This window comes from Oncorhynchus gorbuscha, linkage group LG21, assembly GCF_021184085.1.
Source record: "Oncorhynchus gorbuscha isolate QuinsamMale2020 ecotype Even-year linkage group LG21, OgorEven_v1.0, whole genome shotgun sequence".
NCBI classification, from domain to species: Eukaryota; Metazoa; Chordata; class Actinopteri; order Salmoniformes; family Salmonidae; genus Oncorhynchus; species Oncorhynchus gorbuscha.
In genome coordinates, this window is record NC_060193.1 from 21,114,644 (window position 1) to 21,136,755 (window position 22,112).

General features: G+C 44.5%; 1 protein-coding gene across 1 annotated transcript; it reads left to right on the plus strand.

Moving 5' to 3' along the window:
- Window positions 1-3,720: 3,720 nt before the first annotated feature.
- On the plus strand, window positions 3,721-20,971 carry LOC124008165 (cytokine receptor common subunit gamma-like). Its single transcript, XM_046319232.1, has 9 exons — window positions 3,721-4,005; window positions 11,098-11,228; window positions 11,707-11,848; window positions 13,745-13,847; window positions 14,528-14,709; window positions 14,946-15,079; window positions 15,294-15,429; window positions 19,051-19,150; window positions 19,286-20,971. The coding sequence occupies exons 1-9, from the start codon at window positions 3,936-3,938 to the stop codon at window positions 19,458-19,460; spliced, it is 1,173 nt and encodes a 390-aa protein (XP_046175188.1). The 5' UTR covers window positions 3,721-3,935; the 3' UTR covers window positions 19,461-20,971.
- The last annotated feature ends 1,141 nt before the right edge of the window (window positions 20,972-22,112 follow it).

Here is a 22,112-nt window from a genome sequence, read left to right on the forward strand (position 1 = left end):
GGATCCTGGCTGACTGGCGGATCCTGGCTGACTGGCAGTTCTGGCGGATCCTGGCTGACTGGCGGATCCTGGCTGACTGGCGGATCCTGGCTGACTGGCAGTTCTGGCGGATCCTGGCTGACTGGCGGATCCTGGCAGACTGGCGGATCCTGGCTGACTGGCAGCTCTGGACAGCGCCGGACAGGCGGGAGACTCCGGCTGCGCTGGAGAGGAGGAAGGCTCTGGCCGCGCTGGACAGAGAATCTCTGGCGCCTCTGGACTGAGGAGCGCTGGTGCCTCTGGACTGAGGAGCGGGAGCTCTGGCAGCACCGGACAGGCGGGAGCACCTGTGTTGATGGGACAGAGAAACGGCCTGGTGCGGGGAGCCGGCACTAGTGGTACCGGGCCACACACCTCCGGGTAAGTGCAAGGAACAGGACACACCGGGTTGTGAAGGTGTACTGGAGACCTGGTGTGTATAGCCGGCATCAAATCCCCCGGAACTCCAACACACGTTTCAGGCTGAGTACGAGGAACTGACACGGGTGACATCGGACAGCTAACAAGCTCCTCAGGGCGAATGCCGTGCATACTATGCCAAACCAACAGCTTTCTCTCTACTCTGTCCAATACATCCTCAACACTCTCAGACTCAGCACTCAGCTTCGCCGACAGCTCCAATTCCATCCATGGCTCCTTACGGTAAACAGGGGGAGTTGGCTCAGGTCTGACTCCTGACTCTGCTACACTTTCCCTGTGCCGTCCCCCCCCCCAATACATTTTTGGGGGTGCCTCTCGGGCTTCCAGCTGCTCTGCCGTGCTAGCTCCTCATAATGCCTCCTCTCTGCTTTCGCTGCCTCCAGCTCGGCTTTGGGGCGGCAATATTCCCCTGGCTCTGCCCAGGTTCCTTTTCCGTCAAGGATCTCCACCCAAGTCCATTTACCCAAATAGTGCAGCCTCTCCCACTGCTGCTGCTGCTGCTGCTACCTCTGTTGCTTCTCCTGCTGCTGCATTTGCTGCTGCTGCTGTTGCTCCTGCTGCACCTGTCGCTTCTCCTGCTGCTGCTGTTGCCTCTGTTTACCACGCTGCTTGGTCCTTGGTTGGTGGGTGATTCTGTAAGGGTTTCCTTCTGGTGAAAGAGAGGCGGACCAAAATGCAGCGTGGTGGTTATTCATGTTCTTTAATAAAGGAACTAGACATTAAATTCAAAACAGGCTACCTAAATATGGTTTCCAATCAGAGACAATGACTAACACCTGCCTCTGATTGAGAACCATATCAGGCCAAACATAGAAATAGACAAACCAGACACACAACATAGAATGCCCACCCAGCTCACGTCCTGACCAACACTAAAACAAGGAAAACACATACGAACGATGGTCAGAACGTGACAGGGGATGAATAATTTTGCAAGACACTGTATATTTATATATTCTTAATATATGTATATGTTGTGAAATTGTTAGATATTACTTGTTAGGTATTACTGCACTGACGGAGCTAGAAACACAAGCATTCCCACTACACCCGTAATAACATTGTCACGTTCTGACCTTAGTTCTTTTGTTATTTATTTGTTTTAGTATGGTCAGGGCGTGAGTTGGGTGGGTTGTCTATGTTCCTTTTTCTATGTTGTGTTTTGCATTTGGCCTGGTATGGTTCTCAATCAGAGGCAGGTGTCGTTAGTTGTCTCTGATTGAGAATCATACTTAGGTAGCTTTTTCCCACTTGTGTTTCGTGGGTGATTATTTTCTGTTATGTGTATGTCACCTTTCAGAACTGTTTAGTTTAGTTTCTCCTTTGATATTTTGTTTAGTGTTCTCGGTTTAATAAATATATGATGAAGACTCACCACGCTGCGCTTTGGTCCTCACCTCATTCCAACGATGTTCGTGACAAACATCTGCTAAACACGTGTATGTGACCAATAAAAATGTATCTATTTAATTTTATTTGGGTCTTCCTTTCCTGTGGCGGTCCTCATAAGAGTCAGTTTTCATCATAACGCTTGGATGGTTTTTGCGTCTGCACTTGAAGAAACTTTCAAAGCTCTTCAAATTTTCCGGATTGACTGACCTTCATGTCTTAAAGTAATGATGGACTGTTGTTTCTCTTTGTTTATCTTTCCACAAATTAACGTTTAGCAAGGCACACCTGTCAAATGAAATGCATTCCAGGTGACTACCTCATGAAGCTGGTTGAGAGAATGCCAAGAGTGTGCAAAGCTGTCATCAAGGCAAAGGGTGGCTATTTTAAAATTCTCAAATATATTTGGATTTGTTTAATACTTTTTTGGTTACTACATGATTCCATATATGTTCCAAACATTCTTTTCTCTCTCACTGTAAACAAACGCTTTGGCCAATTTAAAACATGTTTTCATATTTGTCCATCAGTAAGCTCAGAGAACAAATGCACTAAAGTCAATTATACATTTCCGTTATGGACAAGAACGGGATATGTAGATTGGTATTGGGCCAGATATAACAAAAATGAGGTTGAAAAGTGGTGGAATTGCCCTTTAACTGCTGTCTGTGTGTCATCATCGGTTTTAATTTCCCGAAGAACTTCATCACATCCTCCAGTCATAAAACAAAAACCTTGTATTGTCTTCACACCCCATTTTTTGCCATTGGCAAGAATTCAGGCCTGTTAACGCAAGAACAGAACGATGGCGTTTCCCGAGTGGCGCAGTGATCTAAGGCACTGCATTACAGTGGTCTAAGGCACTGCATTGCAGTGGTCCAGGTCCAGGTTCTGTCGCAGCCGGCCGTGACCCGGGAGACCTGTGGTGCGGCGCACAATTGGCCCAGCATCGTCCAGTTTAGGAGAGGGTTTGGCCGGCAGGGGTATCCTTGTCCCATCGCGCACTGGCGACTCCACTACTGGCTGGCTTCTGGGGTAAGTGGGCATTGTCTCAAGAAGAAGTGCGGCTTGGTTGGGTTGTGTTTCAGAGGACACACGGCTCTCAACCTTCGCCTCTCCCGAGTCCGTACGGGAGTTGCAGCGATGAGACAAGACTGTAACTACCAAATGGATACCATGAAATTGGGGAGAAAAAGGGGACAAATAAAATAAAAATGTAAAAGAAAAAAAAAAGAAAGATGGGGCAGCAGGTGGCCTAGCAGTCAAGTGCATTGGGCCAGTAACCGAAAGGTGAAAAATCTGCTGATGTGCACTTAATAACCTGAACAGGCTCTGGATAAGAGTTTCTGGTAAATGATTTAAATGTAGATACAGAAGATCTCACATCACTCACCTATTGAAAGCAAACTCCTAAGATCAGCCACAACAACAGTTTCTATGTTGCATGTATGCATGTTTGTTTGTTTTCTATTCCTATCTGTTTTATTTATTTATCATGCAATTCAGAGTTCAATTGAAGGAATTAAAGTTGAACTTGAAACATCTGGAAGTGGAAGAAAATAGGGATCCATTCTTGAATTAAAGAGATCATTAGTTAAAGTTGTATCTCCTATTTTTCATCCGACTTTAACGTTGAATCTTAGAAATAGAGTAGGCCTATATACAGAAATTATGAAAAAGTGTTTAATATTTCTAATGGTAAAATAATGTACTTCCAGTCCATGTGAAAATATTGAACAATGGATGTCAATGCATCCATAACAACTGACTTATTTAGAGGTGAAAACTCAATTAGGCTTTGTTTCGGCTACAGCTACACAGTAACTATAAACTGAGTTGATACAGCCACTGCTCAAACTCCGCCCACTTTCATTTCAGAGCAGGATCGGGAGAATTGTAAGATCCTTCTTTCTTAGCACAACAAACAGCTGTTTTCCACGTTTCGTTTCGGTTTTGTTGGATCCCTGGTTTTCTCCATCCGTTTTAACTGAACAGCGCAACATCTGTTGAGAACATTATTTTGGATAGAATTCGGTCGAAACGGGACTGACAGGTCTTGACAGAGATCACTCGCATAGGTTGATACAATGTACAAATGCTGGGGAGTTTTTGTCTTGTACTATTTCGTTTCATTCGTAGCTACACAGCCTGAAACAGGTAATATCATATTTTTTATACTGTTTTTTTAATACCATGGTCGTAGGCTATCTGGTCCTATCGTTTGATATGTTCAGTTTATGTCTTCATTAAACTTGGTTTGGCACTCAGGACGTTTCCCGTTAATAACGTCAGAGTGACAAGTTGCGCAAATATTTTCACCACACAATTTGTCCATACTTGGAAGTGCATACCGAGGTGATCTAGAGTGAACAGATTACTGTGTAATACATTAGGCTGATACACGTATTGTGTCTTTAATTAAAATGGGAACGCTATACCGTTGACCACATTTAAAATGCCCAAATGCAGGACAAATTGATGATTTCGCGGAACATTGGCTGGACAGTGTAGCCTACATTATATGTTTGTTTTGGAGGCATTTAGATCTTCTGGCAATTCAATTACTGATGCGTGAGAAAATTAGAGCAGATGGTGTTAACTATATAGCCTTACTGTATTTTGTTTCAATCAAAGCACATTCTGCCTTGTAGTCTACATTCGCGCGCTGTTGAGTTTTGGCAACATGAGAGTTACTGTTGTTGGACTATTCAGCCAACCTTCCTAAAATCCCATAAGAACTAGTGTGGTGTTTTTGTTATAATAGTAACGTTATACTATGCTATTATAGGCATATTTGTTTATGTTATGTATGATGCTAATTAATCATTATGTGATCTTCCAAGACATTGATTCAGCTTTAATCTAATTTTATCAAATAAGAAGAGAAGTGAGAAGTGACGCTCTGGCGCTCCACTGAACGAGCTAATTTATGCGCACCAGCCACACCCAGCCTATTCATTTTTCTTGCGAATTTCTTTTTAGGACAGCCTGGGAATATTTGGCCAAATAAACATTTCTGGTTGGTCTCAGGGAATGTAAATCAGTTAGGAAGGGAGACTTTTAAAACGGGACTGTGAAGTTGTCATGCAGGTGAAAGAGGACCCAAAAGCGACTTGGCGAAAACAGAGTCTTTAATCCAGTAAAGTAAATACAAACAAAAAACACAACTTTCACTCGAAATGACGAGGACAAACTGTAGACTCGATCTTGAACAGCAGGTGAACAGCAGGTTGCCTCGGGAAGGCACTTGAACCAGACAGACTCAGACACCTGCTCACCACGCAGCATCTGAGGAAAACACGACACGACAGGGCGATACACAAACACAGCACGGTGAATTCTAGACAAGGAACCGACAGGACAGGAACGGAACACAAAGGAAGAAATAGGGACTCTAATCAGGGGAAAGGATCGGGAACAGGTGTGGGAAGACTAAATGATTGATTAGGGGAATAGGAACAGCTGGGAGCAGGAACGGAACGATAGAGAGAAGAGAGAGCGAGAGAGTGAGAGGGGAGGGAGAGAGAGGGATAGAAAGAGGGAAAGAACCTAATAAGACCAGCAGAGGGAAACGAATAGAATGGGAAGCACAGGGACAAGACAAGATAATAAATGACAAAACATGACAGTACCCCCCACTCACCGAGCGCCTCCTGGCGCACTCGAGGAGGAATCCTGGCGGCAACGGAGGAAATCATCAATGAGTGAACGGTCCAGCACGTCCCGAGACGGAACCCAACTCCTCTCCTCAGGACCGTAACCCTCCCAATCCACTAAGTATTGGTGACCCCGTCCCGAGAACGCATGTCCATGATCTTATGTACCTTGTAAATAGGTGCGCTCTCGACAAGGACGGGAGGGGGAGGGAAGACGAACGGGGTGCGAAGAAAGGGCTTAACACAGGAGACATGGAAGACAGGATGGACGCGACGAAGATGTCGCGGAAGAAGCAGTCGCACAGCGACAGGATTGACGACCTGGGAGACACGGAACGGACCAATGAACCGCGGAGTCAACTTACGAGAAGCTGTCGTAAGAGGAAGGTTGCGAGTGGAAAGCCACACTCTCTGGCCGCAACAATACCTTGGACTCTTAATCCTGCGTTTATTGGCGGCTCTCACAGTCTGTGCCCTGTAACGGCAAAGTGCAGACCTCACCCTCCTCCAGGTGCGCTCACAACGTTGGACAAACGCTTGAGCGGAGGGAACGCTGGACTCGGCAAGCTGGGATGAGAACAGAGGAGGCTGGTAACCCAGACTACTCTGAAACGGAGATAACCCGGTAGCAGACGAAGGAAGCGAATTGTGAGCGTATTCTGCCCAGGGGAGCTGTTCTGCCCAAGACGCAGGGTTTCTGAAAGAAAGGCTGCGTAGTATGCGACCAATCGTCTGATTGGCCCTCTCTGCTTGACCGTTAGACTGGGGATGAAACCCGGAAGAGAGACTGACGGACGCACCAATCAAACGACAGAACTCCCTCCAAAACTGTGACGTGAATTGCGGGCCTCTGTCTGAAACGGCGTCTAACGGGAGGCCATGAATTCTGAATACATTCTCGATAATGATTTGTGCCGTCTCCTTAGCGGAAGGAAGTTTAGCGAGGGGAATGAAATGTGCCGCCTTAGAGAACCTATCGACAACCGTAAGAATCACAGTCTTCCCCGCAGACAAAGGCAGACCGGTAATGAAGTCTAGGGCGATGTGAGACCATGGTCGAGAAGGAATGGGGAGCGGTCTGAGACGACCGGCAGGAGGAGAGTTACCCGACTTAGTCTGCGCGCAGTCCGAACAAGCAGCCACGAACGGCGCGTGTCACGCTCCTGAGTCGGCCACCAAAAGCGCTGGCGAATAGACGCAAGAGTGCCTCGAACACCGGGATGACCAGCTAACTTGGCAGAGTGAGCCCACTGAAGAACAGCCAGACGAGTGGAAACAGGAACGAAAAGGAGGTTACTAGGACAAGCGCGCGGCGACGCAGTGTGCGTGAGTGCTTGCTTAACCTGTCTTTCAATTCCCCAGACTGTTAACCCGACAACACGCCCATAAGGAAGAATCCCCTCGGGATCAGTAGAAGCCACAGAAGAACTAAACAGACGGGATAAGGCATCAGGCTTGGTGTTCTTGCTACCCGGACGGTAAGAAATCACAAACTCGAAACGAGCGAAAAACAACGCCCAACGAGCTTGACGGGCATTAAGTCGTTTGGCAGAACGGATGTACTCAAGGTTCTTATGGTCTGTCCAAACGACAAAAGGAACGGTCGCCCCCTCCAACCACTGTCGCCATTCGCCTAGGGCTAAGCGGATGGCGAGCAGTTCACGGTTACCCACATCATAGTTGCGCTCAGATGGCGACAGGCGATGAGAAAAATAAGCGCAAGGATGAACCTTATCGTCAGACTGGAAGCGCTGGGATAGAATGGCTCCCACGCCTACCTCTGAAGCGTCAACCTCGACAATGAATTGTCTAGTGACGTCAGGAGTAACGAGGATAGGAGCGGACGTAAAACGTTCTTTTAGAAGATCAAAAGCTCCTGGGCGGAACCGGACCACTTAAAACACGTCTTGACAGAAGTAAGAGCTGTGAGAGGGGCAGCAACTTGACCGAAATTACGAATGAAACGCCGATAGAAATTAGCGAAACCTAAAAAGCGCTGCAACTCGACACGTGACCTTGGAACGGGCCAATCACTGACAGCTTGGACCTTAGCGGAATCCATCTGAATACCTTCAGCGGAAATAACGGAACCGAGAAAAGTAACGGAGGAGACATGAAAAGAGCACTTCTCAGACTTTACGTAGAGACAATTCTCTAAAAGGCGCTGTAGAACACGTCGAACGTGCTGAACATGAATCTCGAGTGACGGAGAAAAAATCAGGATATCGTCAAGATAGACAAAAACAAAGATGTTCAGCATGTCTCTCAGAACATCATTAACTAATGCCTGAAAAACAGCTGGCGCATTGGCGAGACCAAACGGCAGAACCCGGTACTTAAAATGCCCTAACGGAGTGTTAAACGCCGTTTTCCACTCGTCCCCCTCTCTGATGCGCACGAGATGGTAAGCGTTACGAAGGTCCAACTTAGTAAAGCACCTGGCTCCCTGCAGAATCTCGAAGGCTGATGACATAAGGGGAAGCGGATAACGATTCTTAACCGTTATGTCATTCAGCCCTCGATAATCCACGCAGGGGCGCAGAGTACCGTCCTTCTTCTTAACAAAAAGAACCCCGCCCCGGCCGGAGAGGAAGAAGGCACTATGGTACCGGCGTCAAGAGACACAGACAAATAATCCTCGAGAGCCTTACGTTCGGGAGCCGACAGAGAGTATAGTCTACCCCGAGGAGGAGTGGTCCCCGGAAGGAGATCAATACTACAATCATACGACCGGTGAGGAGGAAGGGAGTTGGCTCGGGACCGACTGAAGACCGTGCGCAGATCATGATATTCCTCCGGCACTCCTGTCAAATCGCCAGGTTCCTCCTGAGAAGTAGGGACAGAAGAAACGGGAGGGATGGCAGACATTAAACACTTCACATGACAAGAAACGTTCCAGGATAGGATAGAATTACTAGACCAATTAATAGAAGGATTATGACATACTAGCCAGGGATGACCCAAAACAACAGGTGTAAACGGTGAACGAAAAATCAAAAAAGAAATAGTCTCACTGTGGTTACCAGATACTGTGAGGGTTAAAGGTAGTGTCTCAAATCTGATACTGGGAAGATGACTACCATCTAAGGCGAACATGGGCGTAGGCTTCTCTAACTCTCTGAAAGGAATGTCATGTTTCCGAACCCATGCTTCGTCCATGAAACAACCCTCAGCCCCAGAGTCTATCAAGGCACTACATGTAGCACCCGAACCGGTCCAGCGTAGATGGACCGACAAAGTAGTACAGGATCTTGATGGAGAGACTTGAGTAGTTGCGCTCACCTGTAGCCCTCCGCTTACAGATGAGCTCTGGCTTTTACTGGACATGAATTAACAAAATGTCCAGCAACTCCGCAATAGAGGCACAGGCGGTTGGTGATCCTCCGTTCCCTCTCCTTAGTCGAGATGCGAATCCCTCCCAGCTGCATGGGCTCAGACTCTGAGCCAGAGGAGGAGATGGTTGCGATGCGGAGCAGGGAAACACCGTTGATGCGAGCTCTCTTCCACGAGCCCGGTGACGAAGATCTACCCGTCGTTCTATGCGGATGGCGAGAGCAATCAAAGAGTCCACATCTGAAGGAACCTCCCGGGAGAGAATCTCATCCTTAACCACTGCGTGGAGTCCCTCCAGAAAACGAGCGAGCAGCGCCGGCTCGTTCCACTCACTAGAGGCAGCAAGAGTGCGAAACTCAATAGAATAATCCGTTATGGACCGTTCACCTTGGCATAAGGAAGCCAGGGCCCTAGAAGCCTCCCTACCAAAAACTGAACGGTCAAAAACCCGAATCATCTCCTCTTTAAAGTTCTGGAACTTGTTAGAGCAATCAGCCCTTGCCTCCCAGATAGCTGTGCCCCATTCTCGAGCCCGGCCAGTAAGGAGTGAAATGACGTAAGCAACCCGAGCTCTCTCTCTAGAGTATGTGTTGGGTTGGAGAGAGAACACAATCTCACACTGCGTGAGAAAGGAGCGGCACTCAGTGGGCTGCCCGGAGTAGCAAGGTGGGTTATTAACCCTAGGTTCTGGAGGCTCGGCAGGCCAGGAAGTAACAGGTGGCACGAGACGTAGACTCTGGAACTGTCCAGAGAGGTCGGAAACCTGAGCGGCCAGGTTCTCCACGGCATGGCGAGCAGCAGACAATTCCTGCTCGTGTCTGCCGAGCATGGCTCCTTGGATCTCGACGGCAGTGTAACGAGCGTCTGAAGTCGCTGGGTCCATTCCTTGGTCGGTTCCTTCTGTCATGCAGGTGAAAGAGGACCCAAAAGCGACTTGGCGAAAACAGAGTCTTTAATCCAGTAAAGTAAATACAAACAAAAAACACAACTTTCACTCGAAATGACGAGGACAAACTGGAGACTCGATCTTGAACAGCAGGTGAACAGCAGGTTGCCTCGGGAAGGCACTTGAACCAGACAGACTCAGACACCTGCTCACCACGCAGCATCTGAGGAAAACACGACACGACAGGGCGATACACAAACACAGCACGGTGAATTCTAGACAAGGAACCGACAGGACAGGAACGGAACACAAAGGAAGAAATAGGGACTCTAATCAGGGGAAAGGATCGGGAACAGGTGTGGGAAGACTAAATGATTGATTAGGGGAATAGGAACAGCTGGGAGCAGGAACGGAACGATAGAGAGAAGAGAGAGCGAGAGAGTGAGAGAGGGAGGGGGAGAGAGAGGGATAGAAAGAGGGAAAGAACCTAATAAGACCAGCAGAGGGAAACGAATAGAATGGGAAGCACAGGGACAAGACAAGATAATAAATGACAAAACATGACAGAAGTAGCCTCGAATATGTTGAATGAGCAACTAATGAGCATGGAGACTGGAGAGCCTCACACATTTGACGAAATGACCATATATCTTTCAGTCTAATAGGGCTATTTACTTACTTTTGTAGCTCTTCGTCAGAAGCACGCGTTTTGTAAGTAGTGAGGCCTAACTGTCATCTCCGAGTTTAGCTGGAATTTTGCGCGAAACGATTTCAGAAACGTGATTGGTTGAAGATAGTCTTATGACATTGGCCTGCGCTGCACAGAATATCAGATCTCAACAATGAACCTCTTAAGGATCGGCCCCAGGCCCTGAAGCAAGGATATGCATATTATTGGTACCATTTGAAAGAAAACACTTTGAAGTTTGTGGACATGTGAAATGAATATAGGAGAATATAACACAATAGTTCTGGTACAAGATAATTCAAAGAAAAAAACAACCATTCTTTTGTATTTTTTTATACCATCATCTTTGAAATGCAAGAGAAAGGCCATAATGTATTATTCCAGCCCAGGTGCAATTTAGATGTTGGCCACTAGATGGCAGCCGTGGATGTGCCAAGTTTTAGACTGATCCAATGAACCATTGTATTTATGTTAAAAATGTATCAAAACTGCCCAAATGTGCAAAAACTACATTGTTGGTTTAGGGCTTGTAAGTAAGCATTTCACGGTAAGGTCTACACATGTTGTAATCAGCGCATGTGACAATTAACATTTTATTTGATTTACAACCACTTTATACCCCTGTATGTATCCCACTTAACCCTTGAGCATGACCATAATAAGAGTTGTTATTGTTTTTCCTTTAGAGCTCCCATCACCAAGAAATGTGACTTTCTCTTGGACGAACGAGTTCTGCTGGGAGCTTTCATGGAGTCTACTGGAGAATGTTGATAGTCAGAGATGTAAATACCATATCAATATGTCATGGATAGGCCAGGTGAGGAAAACGTTACAGGCCGTCCTCGCTATCATCGGTCAACCGAATAGAGTTGTCTGTTGAACATGATTGACTGTCTGCACACTGTTTTCCAATGGGTTGTAGGCCTACATATGTGCAGTAATATAAACCCTTCCTCGTACTGCTGGCAGTACTTGTATTCTGGCACTAGATCAAGTTAAAAAGCTAATGTTAGACTTTACTTTGGATGATTTTTTTTTAGATTAGATTACATTTATCCTCTGAAGCCAAAATATTTTTCACAGACTCATACTGAACATTTCCATAAAACACTAAACCAACAACCCATCATCACCCAGACAAAGGCTTCATCCCAAATGGCACTCTGTGCTCTATATACTGCACTACTTTTGACCAGAGCTCTATGGGCACATTAAACATTGGTAGATAGCCCCTTATTCCTGTTAAGTTCCTAAATTCATTCCCTCTGTAATATCTTTAATTCTTCTCCTCACAGAAGAACATAAGCAGGATGAAGAAGGAAACACGGTTAGAGGAGTGTTTTCCTCTGATGGGAGGTGTGCGTTTCTTCATACAAACTCAGTGTAACAGGACCCAGATGAGTCAAACTGTAGTTCACACCATCCCTGCCCCCACAGGTTGGTTATCAACAACAGAATGTTCTCCTAAACAACTGTCACTCTCTATTGGCTGTTTTTCCAAATCAGATTAAACCTAGTCTTGGAAACAACGCAATTTTTAAGGAGGATCTCCATAAACATTCTTTTTAGGCCAGTACTAGACAATCTCTGTCCAGGGAACTGGCCATATACAGTGCCTTGCGAAAGTATTCGGCCCCCTTGAACTTTGCGACTTTTTGCTACATTTCACGCTTCAAACATAAATATATAAAACTGTATTTTTTTGTGAAGAATCAACAACAAGTGGGCCACAATCATGAAGTGGAACGACATTTATTGGATATGTCAAACTTTTTTAACAAATCAAAAACTGAAAAATTGGGCGTGCAGAATTATTCAGCCCCCTTAAGTTAATACTTTGTAGCGCCACCTATTGCTGCGATTACAGCTATAAGTCGCTTGGGGTATGTCTCTATCAGTTTTTCACATCGAGAGACTGACATTTTTTCCCATTCCTTCTTGCAAAACAGTTCGAGCTCAGTGAGGTTGGATGGAGAGCATTTGTGAACAGCAGTTTTCAGTTCTTTCCACAGATTCTCGATTGGATTCAGGTCTGGACTTTGACTTGGCCATTCTAGCACCTGGATATGTTTATTTTTGAACCATTCCATTGTAGATTTTGCTTTATGTTTTGGATCATTGTCTTGTTGGAAGACAAATCTCTGTCCCAGTCTCAGGTCTTTTGCAGACTCCATCAGGTTTTCTTCCAGAATGGTCCTGTATTTGGCTCCATCCATCTTCCCATCAATTTTAACCATCTTCCCTGTCCCTGCTGAAGAAAAGCAGGCCCAAACCATAATGCTGCCACCACCATGTTTGACAGTGGGGATGGTGTGTTCAGGGTGATGAGCTGTGTTGCTTTTACGCCAAACATAACGTTTTGCATTGTTGCCAAAAAGTTCCATTTTGGTTTCATCTGACCAGAGCACCTTCTTCCACATGTTTGGTGTGTCTCCCAGGTGGCTTGTGGCAAACTTTAAACAACACTTTTTATGGATATCTTTAAGAAATGGCTTTCTTCTTGCCACTCTTCCATAAAGGCCAGATTTGTGCAATATACGACTGATTGTTGTCCTATGGACAGAGTCTCCCACCTCAGCTATAGATCTCTGCAGTTCATCCAGAGTGATCATGGGCCTCTTGGCTGCATCTCTGATCAGTCTTCTCCTTGTATGAGCTGAAAGTTTAGAGGGACGGCCAGGTCTTGGTAGATTTGCAGTGGTCTGATACTCCTTCCATTTCAATATTATCGCTTGCACAGTGCTCCTTGGGATGTTTAAAGCTTGGGAAATCTTTTTGTATCCAAATCCGGCTTTAAACTTCTTCATAACAGTATCTCGGACCTGCCTGGTGTGTTCCTTGTTCTTCATGATGCTCTCTGCGCTTTTAACGGACCTCTGAGACTATCACAGTGCAGGTGCATTTATACAGAGAATTGATTACACACAGGTGGATTGTATTTATCATCATTAGTAATTTAGGTCAACATTGGATCATTCAGAGATCCTCACTGAACTTCTGGAGAGAGTTTGCTGCACTGAAAGTAAAGGGGCTGAATAATTTTGCACGCCCAATTTTTCAGTTTTTGATTTGTTAAAAAAGTTTGAAATATCCAATAAATGTTGTTCCACTTCATGATTGTGTCCCACTTGTTGTTGATTCTTCACAAAAAATACAGTTTTATATCTTTATGTTTGAAGCCTGAAATGTGGCAAAAGGTTGCAAAGTTCAAGGGGGCTGAATACTTTCGCAAGGCACTGTACAGTATACTATAGAGTTAAAGTCATTGACTTGGGTGTAAATCTCTCTCTCTCGATCTCTACCCTCTCGCTCTTTCTCTCTCTCCTATAACAGAGTTGGTGACGAACTTCAAATGTTTTCTCTACACTTCTAATGCCATGAACTGCAGCTGGCTCCTAGCCAATCAGGTCCCAGAAGACCTCCAGCTTTACTACGGGTGAGAACACTTCTACTGGGGGCCTCCTGGGTGGCGCAGTGCTTAAGGGTGCTGTACTGCAGCACCAGCTGTGCCATCAGAGACTCTGGGTTCTCGCCCAGGCTCTGTTGTAACCGGCCGCGACCGGGAGGTCCATGGGACGACACACAATTGGCCTAGCATTGTCCGGTTTAGGGAGGGCTTGGTCGGTAGCGATGTCCTTGTCTCATCGTGCACCAGCGACTCCTGTGGCGGGCCGGGCGCAGTGCATGCTAGCCAAGGTTGCCAGGTGCGGCTAGTTTCCGGGTTGGATGCGCGCTGTGTTAAGAAGCAGTGTGGCTTGGTTGGGTTGTGTATCGGAGGACGTACGGGAGTTGTAGCGATGAGACAAGCTACTACAACAATTGGACACCAGAAAAAGGGGTAAAAATTCAACAACAAAAAACAAACAAAAAAATGAGAACAATTCTACTTCCTGCTTCTCCACCACTCACAGTCCAATCAATACAAGGCTAACTGTGGAAGAGTGTTTATATTCAACAAAATATAGATGAAGAGTTACAAAGATAGTCTTTGTTTGGCTGGTTTTTCAGTTGTTATATCTATGATCCAATGTTTTTCCTGATTGGGTCATGTGGTTAGGAAATATTTAGGACCGTAACTATGACAACACCTATACAATCTCAGTCCCGTCATTTCAGATTTTTCAGGTTAAAAAATATGAGTAAGGTATCGGAATGCAATGAGTACCTGTACAACGGCAATCAGAGGACAGGATGTCATCTGAGAGGAGACTTCCACATGCGGATCTTCTTCCAGGTCAATGGGACTCTCAACGGTTCATCGGTACGGAATACCTTCATGGTGAATCCTAAGGACCATGGTAAGACTAAAACTACTCTATTTTCACTCTTCAGGCTAAATCTGAGGCTGAAATCTAAATAATAAATAGTCTGAGTCATCATAGTTTCATTATTATTTAATTAACATCATCGTAATCACGTTGCATCAACATCCCGTGGCGATTTGGTTTAATTTGCATCTAATTTTCATCAATATATACAGTTTTTCTCTCAAAGGTTGCTTTATTATCTCTTTCCCTGTCCATGCTTCCTGCAGTGCAGCCTATACCTCTTGAATTGAAGATCACAGAGGAAGGGAGCAACCTCAATATTAGCTGGATTTCACCAGACATAAGACATCCACGCTGTTGGAAGTACATCATCAACTATACCAGATGTAAAATGCCTGAGGTAAGGAAAGCGAAGTGTGGGTAGTGATTCTGTATGGGCAGTGAATCTGCCATTGTTTCGTTTTAGTACTTGTCTGCAAAAATGTTATTGTCTTTTACAACCAGCCACTGTATAAAGTACACTTTTATTTATCAACTTTGTTGTCTTGAATTACAGTATGTAGGTTTAGTAAACTAAAAGCACTCAAATGTCTGTTGCTGTAATGTCGTTCCAGAGTAAGTCCTTAGAAGACAAGACTTGGATCATGGTGAACTATGACCCTTACTGTCAGTATCGTGTTCGCATTAAACCCATCTTTTCACAATTGTGTGGTATGGGAGAGGGTGACTGGACTGAGGAGAAAATATATGGTATGGTTTTCCCCGTTCTTTCTTTCTTCTTGGGCCATCCTCTCATAATTATAAGCTAAATAAAATGGAGCTGGTATAAACAAATTGTATTTGTCACATGCGCCGAATACAACAGGTGTAGGGAGACCTTACAATGAAATGCTTACTTACAAACCCTTAACCAATAATGCAGTTTTAAGAAAAAATGTGTTAAGTAAAAAATGTAAGAGTAAAAATTATTATTATTATTAAGTTAATTAAAGAGCAGCAGTAAAATAACAATAGCGAGGCTATAAACAGGGGGTACCGGTGCAGAATTAATGTGCGGGGGCACCGGTTAGTCGAGGTAATTGAGGTAATATGTACATGTAGGTAGAGTTAAAGTGACTATGCATAGATAATAAACAGAGAGTAGCAGCAGCGTAAAAGAGAGGGGGGGGCAATGCAAATAGTCTGGGTAGCCATTTTATTAGCTGTTAAGAAGTCTTTTGGACCTAGATTTAGCACCCCAGTAGCTCTTGCCATGCGGTAGCAGTGAGAACAGTCAATGACTAAGGTGGCTGGAGTCTTTGACCATCCTCTGATACCACCTGGTACAGTGCCTTGCGAAAGTATTCGACCCCCTTGAACTTTGCGACCTTTTGCCACATTTCAGGCTTCAAACATAAAGATATAAAACTGTATATTTTTGTGAAGAATCAACAAGTGGGACACAATCATGAATTGGAACGACATTTATTGGATATTTCAAACTTTTTTAACAAATCAAAAACTGAAAAATTGGGCGTGCAAAATTATTCAGCCCCCTTGAGTTAATACTTTGTAGCGCCACCTTTTGCTGCGATTACAGCAGTAAGTTGCTTGGGGTATGTCTCTATCGGTTTTGCACATCGAGAGACTGACATTTTTTCCCATTCCTCCTTGCAAAACAGCTCGAGCTCAGTGAGGTTGGATGGAGAGAGAGCATTTGTGAACAGCAGTTTTCAGTTCTTTCCACAGATCCTGGATTGGATTCAGGTCTGGACTTTGACTTGGCCATTCTAACACCTGGATATGTTTATTTTTGAACCATTCCATTGTAGATTTTGCTTTATGTTTTGGATCATTGTCTTGTTGGAAGACAAATCTCCGTCCCAGTCTCAGGTCTTTTGCAGACTCCATCAGGTTTTCTTCCAGAATGGTCCTGTATTTGGCTCCATCCATCTTCCCATCAATTTTAACCATCTTCCCTGTCCCTGCTGAAGAAAAGCAGGCCCAAACCATGATGCTGCCACCACCATGTTTGACAGTGGGGATGGTGTGTTCAGGGTGATGAGCTGTGTTGCTTTTATGCCAAACATAACGTTTTGCATTGTTGCCAAAAAGTTCAATTTTGGTTTCATCTGACCAGAGCACCTTCTTCCACATGTTTGGTGTGTCTCCCAGGTGGCTTGTGGCAAACTTTAAATGACACTTTTTATGGATATCTTTAAGAAATGGCTTTCTTCTTGCCACTCTTCCATAAAGGCCAGATTTGTGCAATATACGACTGATTGTTGTCCTATGGACAGAGTCTCCCACCTCAGCTGTAGATCTCTGCAGTTCATCCAGAGTGATCATGGGCCTCTTGGCTGCATCTCTGATCAGTCTTCTCCTTGTATGAGCTGAAAGTTTAGAGGGACGGCCAGGTCTTGGTAGATTTGCAGTGGTCTGATACTCCTTCCATTTCAATATTATCGCTTGCACAGTGCTCCTTGGGATGTTTAAAGCTTGGGAAATCTTTTTGTATCCAAATCCGGCTTTAAACTTCTTCACAACAGTATCTCGGACCTGCCTGGTGTGTTCCTTGTTCTTCATGATGCTCTCTGCGCTTTTAACGGACCTCTGAGACTATCACAGTGCAGGTGTATTTATACGGAGACTTGATTACACACAGGTGGATTGTATTTATCATCATTAGTCATTTAGGTCAACATTGGATCATTCAGAGATCCTCACTGAACTTCTGGAGAGAGTTTGCTGCTGTCACGCCTTGGTCATTGTATTTTGTGTTTTCGTTATATTATTTGGTCAGGCCAGGGTGTGACATGGGTTTATGTTGTTGTATGTCGTATTGGGGTTTTGTATTATTGGGATTGCGGTTGAGTAGGGGTGTTGTATAGGCTTGGCTGCCTGAGGCGGTTCTCAATCAGAGTCAGGTGATTCTCGTTGTCTCTGATTGGGAACCGTATTTAGGTAGCCGGGGTTTCGCTGTGTATTTCGTGGGTGATTGTTCCTGTCTCTGTGTAGTTTCACCAGATAGGCTGTAATTAGGTTTCACGTTCCGTTTGTTGTTTTGTATTTTGTATAGTTATTTCATGTGTCACTTTTTCTTTAAAGTCATGAGTAACCACTACGCTGCATTTCGGTCCGACTCTCTTTTGACAAACGAAGAACGTCGTTACAGCTGCACTGAAAGTAAAGGGTATGAATAATTTTGCACGCCCAATGTTTCAGTTTTTGATTTGTTAAAAAAGTTTGAAATATCCAATAAATGTCGTTCCACTTCATGATTGTGTCCCACTTGTTGTTGATTCTTCAGAAAAAATACAGTTTTATCTTTATGTTTGAAGCCTGAAATGTGGCAAAAGGTTGCAAAGTTCAAGGGGGCTGAATACTTTCGCAAGGCACTGTATAGAGGTCCTGGATAGCAGGAAGCTTGGCCCCTGTTATGTACTGGGCCATATGCACTACCCTCTGTAGTGCCTTGCGATCAGAGGCCAAGCAGTTGCCATACCAGGCAGTGATGCAACCAGTTATGCTTTCAATGGTGCAGCTGTAGAACTTTTTTGAGGATCTGAGGACCCATGCAAAATATTTTCAGTCTCCTGAGGGGGAATAGGCTTTGTCATGCCCGCTTCACGACTGTCTTGGTGTGTTTAGACCATGATAGTTTGTTGTTGATGTGGACACCAATGAACTTGAATCTCTCAACCTGCTCCACTACAGCCCTGTCGATGAGAATCGGGGAGTGCTCGATCCTCCTTTTCCTGTAGTCCACAATCCTCGCCTTTGTCTTGATCACGTTGGTTGTTGTCTAGGCACCACATGGCCAGGTCTCTGACCTCCTTCCTATAGGTTGTCTCATCGTTATCGGTGATCAGACCTACCACTGTTGTGGCATCGGCAAACTTAATGATGGTGTTATAGTCATGCCTGGCCATGCAGTATTAAGTGAACAGGGAGTACAGGAGGGGACTGAGCACACACCCCTGAGGTGCCCCCATAGTCACTTTAACCATACCTACATGTACATACTACCTCAATAAGCCTGACTAAACAGTGTCTGTATATAGCCTTGCTAGTCTTATTTTCAAATGTCTTTTTACTGTTGTTTTATTTCTTTACTTACCTACACACACATACCTTTTTTTCGTACTCTTGGTTAGAGCCTGTAAGTAAGCATTTCACTGTAAGGTCTACACGTGTTGTATTCGGCACACGTGACAAATAAACTTTGATTTGATTTGACATACACAATCCATGTCTCAATTGTCTCAAAGCTTAAACATCTTTATTTAAGCTGTCTCCTCCCATTCATGTACACTGATTGAAGTGGATTTAACATCTTATTAGCTGGTTATGTGTAAACCTCTATCCTGACGTTGTTGTTTGTTTGTTTAGGTAAAGATGGGAATCGGGATTGGCACCTGCATGTTGCAGCCGTCTTCATTTCAGTCATGGCGGTTATAGTTTCCATCCTGGTTTGTTTTTGTATAAGGAAGTGAGTACACATCAATCTATACACATCTGAATTCACTCCACAAAATATGGGATACTGTGATCTCTGAATGGTGATGAATATATTGTAGGTCCTTTTTTAGATATTATACCAAATGACTGTGTCTTCTGCCTATAGACACAAGGACAAGATCCTCCCCAAAGTTCCCAAGCCAACCAACCTCATCAGTGATATGTTCAACAACAACAATGAGATGAGCATTAATGAGAACCTCTACATCCCAGCACAAGAGGAAGTAGACTGTAAGATCACCCTAGTACGATACCCTCTTCCTCAGCAGCCAGAGTCGTGAGAAACAACATGAATATACAGTGAACCTGTGGACAAGCTGGTAGTGGCCCAGCAGACTGGGAGGACCTCAGTGTTTTAACCTTGTGTGGTGGTGGCTTTTTGACTCAACATGGGATACTTTGAGAATTAACAACAGTAACTGGGATCCCCGGACTGTCCCAGGAACACTCTTCACATTTCACATTTTTTTTTAATGGCAAGACCCAGGAAACTACAACATTTCCCGCCACTGTTGCACTAATGCAGTTCCACAAAATACACATGCGCAGCAGCAAATTAGCTAAAAGTCAAATGGCACATATCCAAACAGGCAAGCGTTTACCTTAGCTTATTTACTTCACACAAAGTCTCCATAAATTCAAAGCACACACATACTTGACACTGCCTGACTGCACACGAGAAACAAATGCAATTTACAGTTATCATCAGAACTCAAAATTCGATCCCGGTCCGACCCGAGCCTGGTGAGATGAAGTCGGAGCCTAGGCCTAGTCCGACATCACAGAAATAAAATAGCCCGAACGCGCCTGAACGCGAAAAAAAGCAAGATTTCTGGAAAACAGTAGGATATGTTGATTTAAACTGGTGTTGAGAACAAAATGGCGGAGGTGGGCGGCAGCGGAGTGAGGAGACGAGGAAACGGACATTGGGCCAGAAAAAAGCACAGAGAGAGGACAACTCACCTAATTATGATCCTCTGAATGATGAAAATATTGTAAAAATGTATTCTAATGCAATTGAAGGCATGTATCAAATTCATGCTTATACTGTAACTCCCAAAGTCATATCCAACCGTTATACTAATTTACAGCAATAGTTGTGTGTGGTCACGTAGATGCTAATTTCAGAACCGTTTTGACGGGGGCAGTGCCATCACGCTGCATTGAGACAAGCTAAGGGGACTCATCTAGATAAATCAATGTCACATTGTTGTTTTCACTGAGTCTCCATTTGGATATTTGGTAACCAATAGGCTATGTTGTAGTGTACTAATGATCATCCTTTTTTGCTCTATTTTGCTCTACACTTGCGTAGTAGTTTGTCCTACTCCCAACCTAAAAACATGTGACATATCTGTAAATCAATCAATGTGATTTTATTTCACTGAATCTCTGTCTGTATATTTGGTTAATTGCTCTCTGGCTGTACAAGTTGAAATGGTAGCTCATTTATTCATTTGCTCTTCTATCACTGACCAGAAACATTTAGCATGCAATAATTTAGCCCAAATCAAATGTATTATTTATCTATTGACTCACTAGCCTTTATATAAAGGCTATTTTCCTATTGTCCCAATCCCACTGAAACCCAAAACCCTTCATTGTAATCCATAGGTTGCTGTATCAGAGCACGTCTCACCTATGCATGTCAAAATACAGCTAGAACATTTCCCCCGCCTCTCTGCACTGTCTCGTATTGCTGCCCTAATGAGAGCTTCAATAGAGCTTCAATATCAATGAGAGCTTCAATATCAATAAAGATATCAATAAAGATGTGTTCATTAAACTTTGACTTGGGAGTCCTTAGTGGTAATTTCCACGACAATACCTTGATATTTAAACCGTTTCCTCTCTTCATCTCCCTGTTTTTCATGAGCTGATCTGCAGTCTGTAAAATCATCAACTTGATTTTTCCCAATTATCACTCAATCAAATGTATTTATAAAGCCCCTTTAACATCACCAGATGTCACAAAGTGCTTATACAGAAACCCAGCCTAAAATCCCGAACAGCAAGCAATGCAGATGTAGAAGTACAGTGGATAGGAAAAATCCCTAGAAAAGCAGGAACCTAAGAAGAAACCTAGAGAGGAACCAGGCCAGCACCTCAGGAGCAAATGTCAGTTGGCTTTTCATAGCCGAGCATTTAGAGGTCGAGACAGCCGGTGCGGTAGAAAGAGAGAGAGAGAGAGAGTCGAAAACAGCAGGTCTGGGACAAGGTAGCATGTCCGGTGAACAGATCAGAGTTCCATAGGCAGAACAGTTGAAACTGGAGCAGCAGCAAGACCAGATGGACTGAGGACAGCCAGGAGTCATCAGACCAGGTAGTCCTGAGGCATGGTCCTCCGGGAGGAGTGGGATAGAGAGAATTAGAGGGAGCATATTTAAGTTCACACGGGACACCAGATAAGACAGGAGAATTACACCAGATATAACAGACTGACCCTAGCCCCCCGATACATAGTGTATTGCACCATAGATACGGAGGCTGAGATGGGGGTGGGGGGTTCGGGGGACACTGTCATTCAGGCTTGCATTAAACGCATTGAATTGAAATTGTATCATTGTTATGTATTATGAATGGAAAATAGGAAATTCACCGTGAGCCATAAATGAATGCAGCATGCAGGCCGCACAATGAGTGCCACTGGTGTAGTCGAATTAGGGTTTCCAATCTCTCCAAAAGAATGTGACGATCGATGGTGTCAAAAGTGGCACTAAGATCTAGGAGAATAAGGACAGAGGTAGAGCTTTGGTCTGAAAGCCATTAAAAGGTCATTTGTCACCTTCACGAGTGCAGTCTCAGTACAGTGATGGGGTCTAAAACCAGACTGAAGCATTTCGTATACATTATTTGTCTTCAGGAAGGCAGTGAGTTGCTGCGCAACAGCTTCTTCAAAATAAATTGGGAGGAATGGGAGATTCGATATAGGC

Excerpts from the sequence above, each read along its gene's own strand:
- LOC124008165 (XM_046319232.1), top strand. The coding sequence starts at position 3,936 with ATGTACAAATGCTGGGGAGTTTTTGTCTTGTACTATTTCGTTTCATTC. Across the intron at positions 13,848-14,527 it reads GACCTCCAGCTTTACTACGG|ATTTTTCAGGTTAAAAAATA; the intron begins GTGAGAACACTT and ends CCGTCATTTCAG. Across the intron at positions 19,151-19,285 it reads GTTTGTTTTTGTATAAGGAA|ACACAAGGACAAGATCCTCC; the intron begins GTGAGTACACAT and ends TTCTGCCTATAG.